Here is a 15245-nt window from a genome sequence, read left to right as displayed (position 1 = left end):
TTCAAAGACTTATGCATTTCAAAATAAGCGTGGAGCGTTAGCTAATGAAATTAACCAGAATGACTTTCTATAGTATGTTCGTTAATAAAAGTTGTTCTTCACTATAACACTAGAAATATTGTATTTGGACAACACTTAAAAATTTTAAGAATGTTGTATCTTCTGCTGGTATTTGAGAACTTTAATTTGAGAATTACAGCACATAATTATAAGCTTGTTAGAAATATGAGTTGTCATCATGGGAAACACAGTGATTCTTCATGGGACATTGAAAAGAAGAATGGCAAGTTTACTTTTCAGAATCAAGTTACTTTTTGAAAAATGAAAAACCAACTGCTTTGATTCTAAAAGGGAGACTGGAAAGATGACTTAGTGGTTAAGGCACTTTTTTTTTAAAGCCAAAGGAATCTAGTACCCACATAAAGCCAGATAAGCAAGGTGGTGCATGCACCTGGAGTTCATTTGCAGTGGCTGGAGGCCCTGGCATTCTCTGTCTGTCTCTATCTGGCCCCCCTTCTCTCTCTCAGTAAATAAAACATTTTTTAAAAATATGTTTATCTCTGATGTTGAATTCTGTAGTACAGGTCATTTGAAGCAGAGAGCCTTAATAGATGCAGGGTGAAAAGGCAAAAACATCTTCCCAGTTAACTTGCAGTCTTGTGTTGCAGGTAAACAAAAAATCCTTGTGGACGATTAGACCCAGTGAAGGCATTATTCCTGCAGAAGATGACGTTGCCCTGACTCTGACCGCCAACCTGAATGACATAGTGACATTCAAAGACATGGTCATTTTGGAGATTGAAGATAGCAACACCTATCAGATTCCAATCCAGGCTACAGGAATCGGTTCTACCATTGTTTCAGATAAGCCCTTTGCCCCAGAACTCAATTTAGGAGCACATTTTAGGTAGGGACATATATAATGGAAACAATCTTCATTGATATCTCATATTTTACATAATCTAAACAGCTCTATTTTAGAAAATGATTTTTAATTAAGTAGAACTAGTGTCCTCTGTCCCTCTCCTGTCCCATCCTCGCCTTCTCATTTCTTTTTTTTTTTTTAAATTTTTATTTATTTATTTGAGAGCGATAGACACAGAGAGAAAGACAGAGAGAGGGAGAGAGAGAGAATGGGCGCGCCAGGGCTTCCAGCCTCTGCAAACGAACTCCAGACGCGTGCGCCCCCTTGTGCATCTGGCTAACGTGGGACCTGGGGAACCGAGCCTCGAATCGGGGTCCTTAGGCTTCACAGGCAAGTGCTTAACCACTAAGCCATCTCTCCAGCCCATCGCCTTCTCATTTCTCATTACATCTGCCACAAGAATGCATTTCCTAGTCCTATCTTGGTTACAGTTTCCAAAGGGTATCCTGTACCTTAGGAGAGGGGATGGTTGGTAGGAAAACGCTCTTCTTTCAAAGTTACAGCTTCTTTGTGGGCAAATTCATAATCTCAACTACAATCCAGAATTCAGGATCTCTTTGACTTCAATATATAGATCTACAAATATAGAAAATACAGATATAGCTTAGGGGCAGCCCTAAGTAGACTATGCCTAGAAAGATTATTCATTACAACTGGATTCTAGCAGACACTACAAAGCCAACAGTTTAGAGGATATTATTTCTTCTACTTGCCTTCCTGCCACAGCACCAACAATTGAGGTGGCTGTAATTGTCTCCATGGACCTCCCAGGGAAAGCTGGAGGGCCTAAGTATGTAAACATGAATGGTGGTACTGGAGAGAGCCTTTCAGCAGAACAAGCTAGTGTGGCTATAAAAGGCCTGAGGCTTAAATGCAAAGGGTGAATGGTATGTGTGGATATTTGTTCCTGGTTCCTCAAGGGTGTTATGCATTTGTCAGTAGTTAAGTCTAAGGGCTGGTTTGTACTTGTTAATTGTAGTGTTGTGAACCTCATAGGGTACTCCTCCTGTGTTCTGCTCTAATGATCTCTGAAACCAAGTCATAGACATTGTCTTTAGAAAGACATGGCTGATGGTGATTGGCAAGATGCCCTCCTCACATTCCCATTCCTGCCTCCTTTCCTCTGCTCTGTTAAACATGGTATTTGATTGAAAATGACATAAACAATAGACAGCTGAGCAGTGAGCAAAGCTGCCTTCCTGTAGCCAACCAAGCAGCAGACAAGTCAGAGAGTTGAATGGCCTATGTTTTTACATACAAGTCTCCAGTTATGTTTGGAGGTCAAGTAGATGTGACTGACTATCCTCCTCTCTGTCTGTTGGGCATAAAGAAGAGCATTTTGTCCTTGCTTCTAGTTTTACACTTCTTAAGTGTACGCAATTATAATTACAGAAAATAATATTTGGCAAACAAGCTCTAATTTAATGTTATTTTTAATCCACAAATGGTATTAAATAGCCCCCAAGTGATCCAACACTTGACTGGGAGTTGGGGGATTAGGTAATAGGTTTTTATAAATATATAAGCAAACTATTTCCCTTTTGTATAAGCACTATCATTCTCATGTTTTAATAATATTTTTTAGCCCTGCATGGTAGATTTACTTCTTTTTTAAATAATTTTTAAATAATTTTTCCACATTCTTTTTTGTTGTTGTTGTTCATTTTATTTACTTATTTGAGAGTGACAGGGAGAGAGAGAGAGAAAATGGGCTTGCCAGGGCTTCCAGCCACTGCAAGTGAACTCCAGATGCATGCGCCCTCTTGTGCATCTGGCTAACATAGGTCCTAGGAAATCAAAGCTCCAACCAGGCTCCTTAGGCTTCAAAGGCAAGCACTTAATCGCTAAGCCATCTCTCCAGCCCTAATTCTAACTTTTTGATGAAATGTCATGATGCCAGCAATAACCAAAAGAATAATCAAAAGCACAAGTGAGGAAACTATATAACCATTTTTGTTATGTCTTATGTGTGAGAGATGGGGGGGAGAAGTGGCATGCCAGGGCCTCCAGCCACTGCAATCAAACTCCAGAGGTGTGCTCCACCGTGTACTCATGTGCGGTCTTGTGCATTTGTACCACTTGTGCATCTGTCTTACGTGAGATTTGGAGAGTCAAACATAGGTTCGCAGGCAAGCTCCTTAACTGCTAAGCCATCTCTCCAGCCTGCTTTTTGTTTTTGTTTTTGTTTTTGTAATTTTGTTAGAACTTCCACTTTTTACAAAATAAGTGTTAATATATATAGTTATGGCTGAGTTTCTATAATTATTAAAATATATAGTGTAGATAAGCAACAAAGGCCATATCTAGCTTATAAATTCCAAATTTATGTTTTTTGGGTTTTTTTTTACTCTTTCTCTCCCAAAGCTTTCCACTAGTCATAAAGCTAAGCTGCCTGGTAAGGATTATTCTGCTGAGCATATCCTATAAATATATATTTAGAAAAAGATGTTTTTACCCAGGCCTGACAAAAATTTCTTCCAGTTATTTGTGTGATGCTTCAACTTACTTATTGGGCATGATATCATTTCCTGATGACTAGTGGATAAGATAAAAATCTCAAAGCCTAATAAAAATTTTAAAAGGCAAAACAATCCTGAGATGAGAGGGAGGTTTGTTTGCTAGTTTTGTTTGTTTTTGAGACAGGGTATCACTATGTAGTCCTGTCTGGCCTGGAACTCCCACCGAGGACCAGACTACTGTTGAACTTGTGATGATCCTCCTGCTTCAGTTCTCAAGTGCTGAGATTCTAGGCAAACACCACTATGACTAGCCCGAGATGAGCTTTTTTCCCCCCTCCAATAGATGTTATGCTTTCTGTTCATACCTCAGAGTCATTTCTCATTAATGACACTATAAATTGTGTCCATGTTTCCTGTGGTGTATTTGGCTTACTGGGGAAGAGTGATGACTTTCCCATGGCCACTCATCTAATGGTGGTGACTCTGGTACCAAACCCAGGTTTATGACTCCATTGCTGGGGGCCCTTGAGTAAATAGTACTTCATTTCATCACCATGATTTCTAGAAGTATCAGAACTTAGACTTCATGTAGGTTTTTTTGTTTTGTTTTGGTTTGGTTTTGGTTTGGTTTTCTGAAGTAGGGTCTCACTCTAGCACAGGTTGATCTAGAACTCATTCTTTAGTCCCAGGCTGGCCTTGAACTTACAGTGATCCTTCAACCTCTGTCTCCCCAGTGCTGGAATTAAAGGCATTTGCCACCATGCCAGGCTTCCTGAAGTTTTTTTTTTTTTTTAATTTATTTGAGAAAGTGAAAGATGCAGAAAGAGAGACACAGAGAGAGAATGGGCATGCCAGGGCTTCCAGACACTGCAAACAAACTCCAAATGCATGCACCACCTTGTACATCTGGCTTTTATGGGTCCTGTGGAATCCAACCGAGTCCTGTGGCTTTTTGGTGATCACTCTGTATTTGCAGAAGAGTAACCCCAAAAGGGGTAGAGCCAAACAGAACACTAAGGCCTCTTAACTCTTGCTCCTTCTTTTCTAGCCTCCATACCCACTACTACCACTTCAAATTGACCAACAAGGGACGTCGAGTTCAGCAGTTGTTCTGGATGAATGATAGTTTCTATCCTCAGGAAAAACTAAGCAAAAAGCAACAGATGAAGAAAAGAAAGGCTATTGTCCAGTCCCAGGCCAAGACCCAGGCCCAGTCCCAGGGCCAGGCCTCCCAGAAATCCAGTAACCCAGGGATTCCCGTGTTTCAGATCCACCCCATCAGGATGGAGTTGTACCCAGGCCAGACGATCGATGTGATGCTTGAAGGCTATTCAGCTACTCCCAGGGTAAGAGGAAAGCATATTAGGAAGCTTTGTTTCTCCTAAATAAATCTTTGCCATACTATATCTGTTTCTTATGAGAGTCCCTTGACATTTATCTGAGAAAGGATATGGCTTCTCAAGGATTACACACAGTACTGAGTTACCATGGCAGCATCTATTGCTTTGAAAGTTCAGCTTTGCTCAGTTTTCTGTTTGTTTCTATAGTTACTATAGCCCCAACTTTAAAGGGCCATGAAAACAGGTGCTTATTCCTAGAGTCAACACTGACCAGCCAGCAAGTAAATCTCTGGTAGATGAACATCCAGTTTTCGATCAAAGCAAATTTTCCTGTTAACATTTAGCAGTCTTGATTTATTTTTCAAGTATGTTTTGTAGATACAGGCTTCTCTAAATATCTTCCAAAACATACTAGGTAGTAGAATTCATTAGCATCCCAAACCTGAGTGCACTTCAATGTAAGAAATTCATGATGAAAATTCAAGGTGAAAAATTCACCTTGGGTCCTTTCTACTTCATAAAACTCTGGCCTTCTTGGATCCAAAGAAATACTAATATCTACTTTATGATTTTTAAGTATGTAATTATGAAAGGCAAATCCAGCCTCAGTTTCCAGCTGATTTAATGAAGAACTCTATAGCTACCAAATAACTACCAGCCTCATGAAGAATTTTATGTACTTTGGTCATCACTTTTATGTACCCAGTCCCTAACACAGCTCATTTCATTATAAATTTAATTTATGCATATATGTATATATATGTATGTGTATATATATATACATATATGCATACATATATATACATACATATATATACACATGCATATATATACATACATATATATGCATACATATATATATATACATATATACATACATATATATATGAATTTAAATTGATTGTAACCTTGGAGACAGTAATAAATAAATATAGACTTCATCAAGCTATATTTAACCAGCCAGAAGGTAATTGTGTGACAGAAAGGAACCGGAAGTGCACTACTCAGGGAAATATGCTCTCGAGTTTTTTTACTGGTGTTTGTTGTGTACAGGTTGTCAAAGAAAAGTTGGTGTGCCATGCCATCGTGGGAGCCTGCAAGGGGAAGAGCGTGTTGATGTCTGTAAATGTCATCTGTGAGTTTATAGCACCTGTTATGCAGCTCTCCACCAGGCAGCTCATATATCGACTGGAGAAGGTCAGTGGCACTGTGCTAGGGAGGGCTAAGCTTTTTTGCCAGGAGTCTACATGTTTACAATTTCGTTTTGAGAGCCAAATTAATTGGTAACCCATTATGGCCATCACCCAGTCATTGTTTAAGCTTCAGAGTCCAGTATACATTTAACTAAAAATAGAAATCCTATTTCCATCATTTCCTATGAATAAGATCAATGGGAGGGGTTTTCCAGTGCACTGAAAAGGCATGACTGTTCATCATTTTACTTTCAGTAGAATAAACATGACCACAGAGAAATGGTTGGATTAGAATCACAATAATTTATAATTATAATTGGGAGCAGTGGGTACTACTTACTGATTACTATTGCTAGGCATTCAGCCATGTTCAATTGTATGCATTTCCCAAGGTGTCCATCACAGAAACCCTGCACAGCAGGTTTCATTATCATCCTCATGATACACATAAGGAAACTGAGATTCAAGTTAAGCTGTTTAGATCACCTAACACAGCTACACAAAAGTCAACTAAAACTGTGTGATTTGTACTTATTAATTTATATGGCTATATATGTCCTTGATGTATGGCTTTTAAGACCAGGCAATAAATGAAAGAATAGAAGATTGGGAGAGAGAATGGGAGTTGTTACTACCAAGGATAGGCATAGGAATGATAAAGAGGTCAGGGAGACATCAGAGTGGGATGTGACCTGTTTCCATCCTAAAATTATTTACCATCCAAAACATCTGTTCTGACAAGACAATGTATATTAAATATTCAGCAGAGTTTCTTATTAGATTTTTCTCAGCCTATAATCACTCATAAGAATATGCAAATGATTAACTTTTTTTTTTCTTCTTTTCATATCTTCATGCCTTTTTTCAGGAAAAGGGTAACATGTTCCTGCTTAAATGTCTATTGTTAAAGTTTTTCACTAAATTAAAATATACAAATATTTCAAATGTGGCAATAACTTCTCATTGAACTAAAGTGAATTAAGTCACAACTCCCTGCTATTTGTTTTCACCCTTCCTTCCTTCTTCCCAAATGTCAGAAGTTTGAAGTCTCTCCTACCACTGTCTCTTTCATTACCCATCTCCTGCTCACATTTAATCTATATGAGAGATGATAAAGAAATTCAGCTGTATTATTATCTGGCATGTGGGAGAGACCTGTTGGGTCCTGGTATTCAAATTTAACTGTCTAACATCCAACTGTTCTGCTTCATTATTGTCTGCTCAAGGAAGTGCATCTTATTTGGCACCTTAGAATATAATGATATGATCACTGCCTACAGAAAGAATTTTTCTGTTTCCTCCTATTTGATCTACTTTATGATATTTGTATAAGCCACAAACATGAACTCACATCTGTGCAGAACTGAAAAGGTCATTTGAGACTTTCATCCTGTTTGCTCCATGAAGTTCCAGCGGAAGATTCTGTCTGCTGGTATTTGGGGAGAGAAACAGCCCAGAGAGAAGGGGTCATTTTAAAACACATTGTCTTCTCTAGGCTTCAACTCCTTTTCATCACTAACTTCCAAATGGCCCCTTGCCAAAACCAACCAAGTGTGACTTCTTCACTTCAGAGCCATCGACAGTGACACAGCAGCCTTCAGGGAAGGTCATGGGTGGACAGTGCTCCAGGCAGCTTGCTACTTAGTAGGCCTGAATGCACTGCTTCACCCCCTCACCTGTGGTGTGCAACCTGCAAGTGCAAGGGAGTCAGTGTCTGCATTACCATATTGGGGGGGGGGCAAAGTTTGCCACATTGTGTGGCAAATCACTGGCCAGACTCCTGACATGACCTTGGGAAGTACACAGGTGTCAGTGAAACACCACTGAGGCAGGAGTCTTGACACAGCAGACACTGGCCCCCCAAGCTCACTGACTGTCTGGAAGACCCCTGAGAACCACAGTAGAAATAAGACTGCTAGGAAAACAGATGGACACATAGCCAGGCCAAAACAACAAGCCAGGAGAATTTTACTGGAAAAAAGCAAATAAAAACAAGTAAATAAATAAATAGACTAGAGCTGTTGGAAGAGTCCAGGAATGATAGGATATTGAGGCTTCCTAGCCACCTCCCAGTGACACATAAGAACCCACTCAGAACATGCACAAAATGATGTCAGTTCTACCATATGAATGAAGAAAACCCAGACTGACGAAAGATGCCTGTCTCTAGATCTGTTTCTGATGCTTTCTCCAGCTGAATACTGAAATCGGGTATGTCCAGTGCAGGAAGAAGGTGCTTCTATTCAGCTGTACTGCTAGCATCAGGAAGAAAATATGGGAGGAGTTATGAGAGCTTGTCAATATTACAAAACAAGCCTATTTGCAAATTGTGTAGTTTAATCATAGAAAAAAATAAATAAGTAAAATGTTTATCTGTTATAGTACCCTTCAATTCTTTCATAAAGTATCATGAATGTATTAGAATTTGTTTTGTGGCACTGTAGAAATGTGTCTAGTAACCATTCTATCCAGAAGCCTAGCTTCTGTAGGGTTTTCTTTTTCAACTAAGCAGCAAGAGTCAGAAATCTAATCTGTTTTCTGAGTTATGTAGGTTTACTGTTCAGAATCCTACCATACACCATTCCATATCATTTAACTCAACTTCTACCAGGGGAAATAAATGAATGTATATTAAAAGATACTAAGTCTGTTATTCACAATGAACCTGAGACCTTTGTTGCTAAAGCATCATTGAACTTACCATAACTTGGTTTGCTTCTTCTTTTTCCTGTTTTATAGACACCTGACACTGCCCTGGAACCTGATTACCAGCCCTTGACCATAAAGAATATTTCTACCCTGCCTGTGCATGTGTTTCTCTCAACAACTGGACCTTTCTTTATATGTGAAACTGATAAATCTCTGCTGTCTGCAACTCCTAAGGTAACTTGACATAGAGTTATGTGTGTGGAGAGAGCAAGAGGATAATAATATACTGTCTAAGTTCAGTCCAGAAAAATAAAAAAAAAAATCCAAGAAACCAATAAAAAAGACTACAGAAAAATTTAAGTAATAAATTAGCTTGAATATCAGTAGGGAAACTCATTGTGTAGGAATCTCCTTTGCTCCTGCCCATTGTAATGGAGCTAGTCTATAGAGTAGTGCTTTCTAGCAGTAACAGTGAAGAACTTTAAATTCTTCTCCCTGAAGCCCAACCAAAACTTCATAGTCAGTGAACTAGCTAGACTCTCAGTCAGTCTCCAGTGAACCCAGACCTAAAGACAGACAAATCTGGTCTAGGCCATGATCCTAGTCCTGCCATGGATCTGACAGGTAGAAGTATTCTCTAAACATACCCAGGAGACTGACCCTCAGATCCTTTTCTAGGTATGAGAATACCAATAACAGTGGATGGCAATGGGCAAATGACACTGCAGAGCTATAGAAGAGGATTGAAGGAGAAAGCACACACAAACACACACACACCACTTAGAGACAGCCAGTGGAGAATTGATACAATGAGAAAAGGAGGCCAGGCTTCAATCACTAAATGATCTCTGAAGAAGGAACCTGTGACTTAGGGAGATGTTCTGTAAGCCACACTAAGAAACATACATCTTTGGGAATGATGGAAACAGAGCACTTGGACTTAGGGAGAGAGTTACTAGACAGTACCCATGCAAAATTGCATTATTATACCACCTCCACTATTCCCACTGATTCTTTGTTATTATTATTATTAGTTTTCTATTCCACAAGTACAGGCAGTTTGGAACCATTATTAGGCTCATCCGTTACCTACCCCCTCCCCATTGGCCCCTCCTTGTTGAGGTATATGGGTCTTGCATTGTGGAGTTAGCCCACAGTTATTAGTACTATAAATGTCTCTGTATATCATGACCCAACAGGTGGCTCTGACATTCTTTCCACCCCCTCTTCCACAAAATTTCCCTGAGCCATGTTGGGTTCATTTTTGGTCTGCTTCAGTGATGAGGTGTTGGGGGCCTCTGGGGCTCTGGCTCTCTGATTTGGTAGGCGTTGATTTTTCTCTGTGTTGGTCTCCTTCCCCGTTATGCTGGTATTCGGTTCATCAGGAAAACAGCACCCTTGCTTGTTTTGCCAATTTTCCTTAGTTTCAGCCAGGGCCCTTTTGAGGGTGGCTCTCTCCTTAGGATTTGCATCTATCTGAAAAAGAGAAGCAGATTCTCCAACGGAGAGTAATTTAGCACCAGGACAAATGAGATAGCCCTTACTTTTCATAGAGAGTTTAATAGGTGTAGGCCCTCTTGTAGCCCATGATTGATGGTATCTTGATATTGGAGAGATGGTTTATGTTTGGATAAGATTCTGACTTGTTTCCCAGCTCCAGCTATGGGTCTCGTACCACTGAGGGGATCAGTTAGCCAAATCAAGAGCAGTTGGTTCCCCACCATGGCTGTGTGCCACTATTGCACTTGTGGGGGCATCACAACAGGTTATTTGCTGCTAAGTAGGTTGGACCATGAGTTGCTTAGACAGATATTGGTTGTTTCCCCCAGTCGCCCATGTAGCACCTTCTGGCACTAGACACGCTGACTGGGGACTGAGTCTCTCATGGGTTCCAGCCATGCTGTTCCATTTTATGTGTCAGCTGTGTATGGTGTCTTCAGCAATAGGGTCTTACCACTAACCTTTGGTGGGTCATTAAATACTATGACAGAAATCTGTCATTCTTTTAGAAAACCTTGTAGGTTTCTCTGATCAAAAGCTCATTGTGGGTGATAGCCCCATGCTGGTACTGGGAGTTATAGGTCAGTGTCCCCTAAGAAAATGAGGAGAAAAGGTAACTAATATATAGGAGTTAGAGAGGAGAGAGAGAGAAAGAGGGAGAGGGAGGGAGGGAAGATTTAGGTTAGACTTGATCCTACCCTGTCCAGTGTCTTGTGGTTCAGGTGTTTGCTCTAAGGGCCTGGTGAAGGTTCAGCCATTTGGTCTACCTTTTAGGAAGTAGAATTTTATGGTACCATTGCCATTTGGGTCTAGATTAGTGTTTCCCACCCCTTCGTTGCCCTCCCCTCCCTCCCCATCCCTCCTAGTGTCTAGTCAATGAGATGCTTGCTGGATGTGTAAGGTATCTTGGGTAGATTCAGGTTAGGTGCTATAGATGAGTGAGACTGTGTGGCGATTTTTTTTCTGTGATTGGGTAAGTGAACTTACCCACTGATTCTTTTTTTGAATATTTTTATTTATTTGCAATCAAAGAGTGAGAAAGAATGACAATGGACATGCCAGGGCCTCTTGCTACATCACACAAATTCTTCACACAAATGTGCCTATTTGTGCATCTGGCTTTATGTGGGTCCTGGGGAATTGAACCCCAGTCATCATGCTTTGAAAGTAAGTACCTTTAACTGCCAAGCCATCTCTCCAGTCCCCTACTGATTCTTTAAATGCATGTATCTCCTTCAACCACAATATGGGGAAAACCGGCTAAGATCTCTGAACAGGAAGGAAAAGAAGAGACAAACCTAAGCAAGAGATGAAAATATTCAGCAACCAGGCTTATCTAAAGAAAACCAACTTAACATACAGCAATACAGACCAGACAAAAATGTGCCTTTGCGAGACAAATAGGTCAAAATGTTTGTGGAAATCTCATGCTTATAGTAGTGTCAGAGTTGATACACCAGGGTAGGCCCCTCACCCTGTTCCTCATTCTGACACCAGGTTGTGACCACCCCATCCCTGCCCAAGAAAACTATACTGCCTCAGAGAAAGCAGAGCTAATGCAATCTGACTTTGACAAATAGCTCAAGGATGAGATATGAGCTCTCAAATAAAACATGAAAGGTGAAGTCATAGAACCCAGGAAAGCAAATAGATGGGAGGACATGAATATTCAGACATGGGGACCATTCTTAATCTGGGTGGTAGACTAGGCCAACTCCTGTGCCTCCTGAGATCATAGTAGGATCCAAAAAATAAAATAAAATAAAAGACCATACCAATAAAAATAAGTCGAAAGAGGGATGGGTATAACTGTTAGAACACAGATGCAGTAGCTTTTAAGAGACCAGATGTGGCCCACTCCAAAGGTAGCCATGCTCACCTATAGTAAAGTCTGTCTTGGGTTCTCTGTCTCTCTGAAAATTCTGTCCCATTTCCACTGCTGTGAACTTCATGACACCCAGACCCAATTCCCCTCGTGTCCTATCTTCCAAAACCCAAGGACAAGGGGGAAAGCAAAACCAGATTCCCTATTACCAGGAGCTCCAAGGCTACTTGAGTGTTGGTCTCAGCTCTAATACCTTCCTATCTCCACCTCTAACCAGCACGTTCTTGTTTTGATCCCCAACTCTGAAAGCTCAGATTCAGACCCCTGCCATGTTCTTCCATGGTATATTAAATATCCTCCCCAATAAAACTTTCATTTCAAAAGAAATTTATCTGAGCATCTCTCAATTAAATGTGCCTCCAGAAGCTTCCTTCTAAAGTCTTATAATAACCAAATAATGGAGATTTGAAGTAACTTATAGAAGAATGATGGGTTTTTTTCAGTGAATTTAAAAAAAACACACAGGGGCTAGTGAGATGGCTCAGCAGTTAAGGCATTTGCCTGCAAAGCCAAAGGACCCAGGTATGATAAGCCAGATGCACAAGGTGGCACATGTGTCTGGAGTTTGTTGCACTGGTTAGAGGCCCTGGCATGCCCATTCTCTCTCTCTCTCTCTCTCTCTCTCTCTCTCTCTCTCTCTCTTTCTCTATCTGCCTGTCTATCTATCTCTCTCTCTCTCTCTCTCTCTCTCTCTCTCTCTCTCTCTCTCTTTCTTTCTCTATCTGCCCCCCCCTCAAATAAATAAATAAATTTTAAAATACAGGGCTGAGTAGATATCTTAGCAGTTAAGGTGCTTGCCTATAAAGCCCAAGGACCCAGATTCGATTCCCCAGAACCCACATAAGCCAGATGCACATGGTGATGCATGCATCTGGAGTTTGTTTGCAGTGGCTAGAGGCCCTGGCACACCCATTCTCTTTCTCTATATAATAAATAAATTGTGTGTGTATGTGTGTGTGTGTGTGTGTGTGTGTGTGTGTGTGTGTGTGTGTGTGTATTTAGGCTGGAGAAATGGCTTAGCAGTTAAGGTGCTTGCCTGTGAATCCTAAGGACCCCGGTTTGATTCACCATTGCCTATGTAAGCCAAATGCACAAGGTAGCGTATGCATCTGGAGTTCATTTGCAGTGGTTAGAGGCTCTGGCATACCCATTCTCTTTCTGCCTCTCTCTCTAATAAATAAATACATACATAAATGATTAAAATATTAAATGTATATTACATACAAGAAAATATGTGCCCTGAAAATGTTGTAGTAATGTAAAAGATGAAGTTGTTCTGCCCTGTGAGCTCTGGAGTGTCTGGGCTCAGAAGCAACATATATGAGGAGAGTGCTAAAAATGGAGGGGATCTGTGGGCACCAGGCTATCCCCAGAAAATACAGATTAAACAAAAATGGTACTCTTCTCCAGAGAAATGGTTCAAAATTTTTGTGAAAATTTATGCTTTTAGTGGTGTCAGAGTTAATAACCCAGGGTAAGTACCTCACTCTTTATAAAGTCATATTATATAATTTAAAAGTAGCCAGGTATAGTAGTACACACCTTTAATCCCAGCATTCAGGAGCCAATAACCTCCAATCAGAGATTGATTAAGTAAATAATAGCAGAAATAAATGATGGAATAAGATGAAGCTATTAAAAAGAATGAGATAGTTCTGTGGGCTAACTCCACAATGCACGACCCATATACTTCAACAAGGAGGGGCCAGTGGGGAGGGGGTAGGTCACGGATGAGCCTAATAATGGTACCAAACTGACTGTATTTGCTGAATACAAAACTAATAAATAAAAAAATTTTTAAAAATAAATAAAGTCTCCCCCAAAAAGTAAAATAGAGAGAATGAGATAGTTCTGTATATCTTGATAGTGAGTTACCTCACAGTAAGAAAAGTAAACAGCAGAAAAGTGTGCATAATGTGCTATCATGTGGACAAAAATATACATGAATGTGTTTTTGGCCTTTTTTTTGGGGGGGGGGCTTTCGAGGTAGGGTCTCACTCTAGCCCAGGCTGACCTGGGGTTCACTATGTAGTCTCAGGGTGGCCTCAAACTCATGGTGATCCTCCTACCTCTGCCTCCCAAGTGCAGGGACTAAAGGCCTGTGCCACCACACCCAGCATGAATGTGTTTTATATACATAGAAGGTTTACAAAGATAGACAAGATACTTGTAAACCCAGATGCCTCATAAGAGGGGAGCTGAGTAAGAAAGAGAAGATGGGTACAAAGATGACCTGCTACTCATTGTTCTGTCTGTTCAAAATATAAGCAAAATACTTTATAAGTGTTTTTCAAATAAAGTCACAACCATCCTAGGACAAAATGTGATAGAGTATTATTCAACAATGTGATATATCTTAGTGAAGTCACAAGATTCATTGAAACCAAGGAATTCTATGGCATCTAAGTAGAAAAGAAGAAAGCCATCAAAGGAAGTTGTTTATACTAACATCAGACTTTTCCACAGTAACTTAATGCCACCAAAGAGACTACAGGGTTTCGAGGGAAAGAAACTGTGATCAAGAATTTTACGACCAGCCAAAGTATCCTTAGAGAATAAAAGAACAGCAGGATATTGTCAAAAATGAAAGAAATGACTGAATAAGTATTTGTGTCACCTTGTTTAAAATGTTTCACCAATTAAAGGCAACCATCCAGAAAAATCAAATGAGGAACTCAGGAATGAGTGAAAAACAAGAGTGTAAAGAAGAAACTGACAGTCCATTTCACTGAGACTGTAAAACTTGAGTAGCTGGGACTTCAGAACAAAACATTTAAACCTTGGATTTAAAAAAAATTACTATAGCCAATAAAATTTGGAGAATAGGGTCTGAAGGTATCGCCTAGCTGAAGAGCTTTTTCCTAGCATTCATGGAACCTGTGTTGGATCCCCAGGACACAAAAAGAAAGAAGGAAAAAAAGTAAGGAATGAAGAATTAAACAAATGAAGGAACAATAGGAAGTAAGTAACGAGCAAATGTGCTGATTTCACCCCCTTTGCAGTCAGATGTCAGTAAAAACTGCTTAACATTTTAGCAATAATTTCCTTGAATGCCAACGCATAATAGTAATAACGACTAGCACTTGTATGTCATGTACTATGAGCATGGCACTGTTGCAAATCACTTCACTTACATTAACTCATCCCATCAAACAGGTCGGTACCATTATCACCCCTATTCTCTAGATGGAGAAACTAAGGCTCCATGCTTTGATCATGGTTATACCACTAAGAACTGGCAGTATCAGAATTCAAACACAGGCAAACTAGTTCCAGAAGCTTTAGTCTTAGTAA

The 15245-nt window shown here is 40.0% G+C and overlaps 1 protein-coding gene across 1 annotated transcript in view; it reads left to right on the top strand.

Moving 5' to 3' along the window:
* The window catches only part of Hydin (HYDIN axonemal central pair apparatus protein), a 433096-nt gene that overhangs the window by 201164 nt on the left and 216687 nt on the right, over positions 1-15245 (top strand). The window contains exons 18-21 of the mRNA XM_004659564.2: positions 669-907; positions 4433-4730; positions 5778-5921; positions 8657-8800. Of these exons, the coding sequence (XP_004659621.2) occupies positions 669-907; positions 4433-4730; positions 5778-5921; positions 8657-8800 (825 nt within the window). The remainder of the gene's footprint in view (positions 1-668; positions 908-4432; positions 4731-5777; positions 5922-8656; positions 8801-15245) is intronic.

This window comes from Jaculus jaculus, chromosome 1, assembly GCF_020740685.1.
Source record: "Jaculus jaculus isolate mJacJac1 chromosome 1, mJacJac1.mat.Y.cur, whole genome shotgun sequence".
In the NCBI taxonomy this organism is placed as follows: Eukaryota; Metazoa; Chordata; class Mammalia; order Rodentia; family Dipodidae; genus Jaculus; species Jaculus jaculus.
This window is presented reverse-complemented; position numbering and strand designations above follow the sequence as displayed.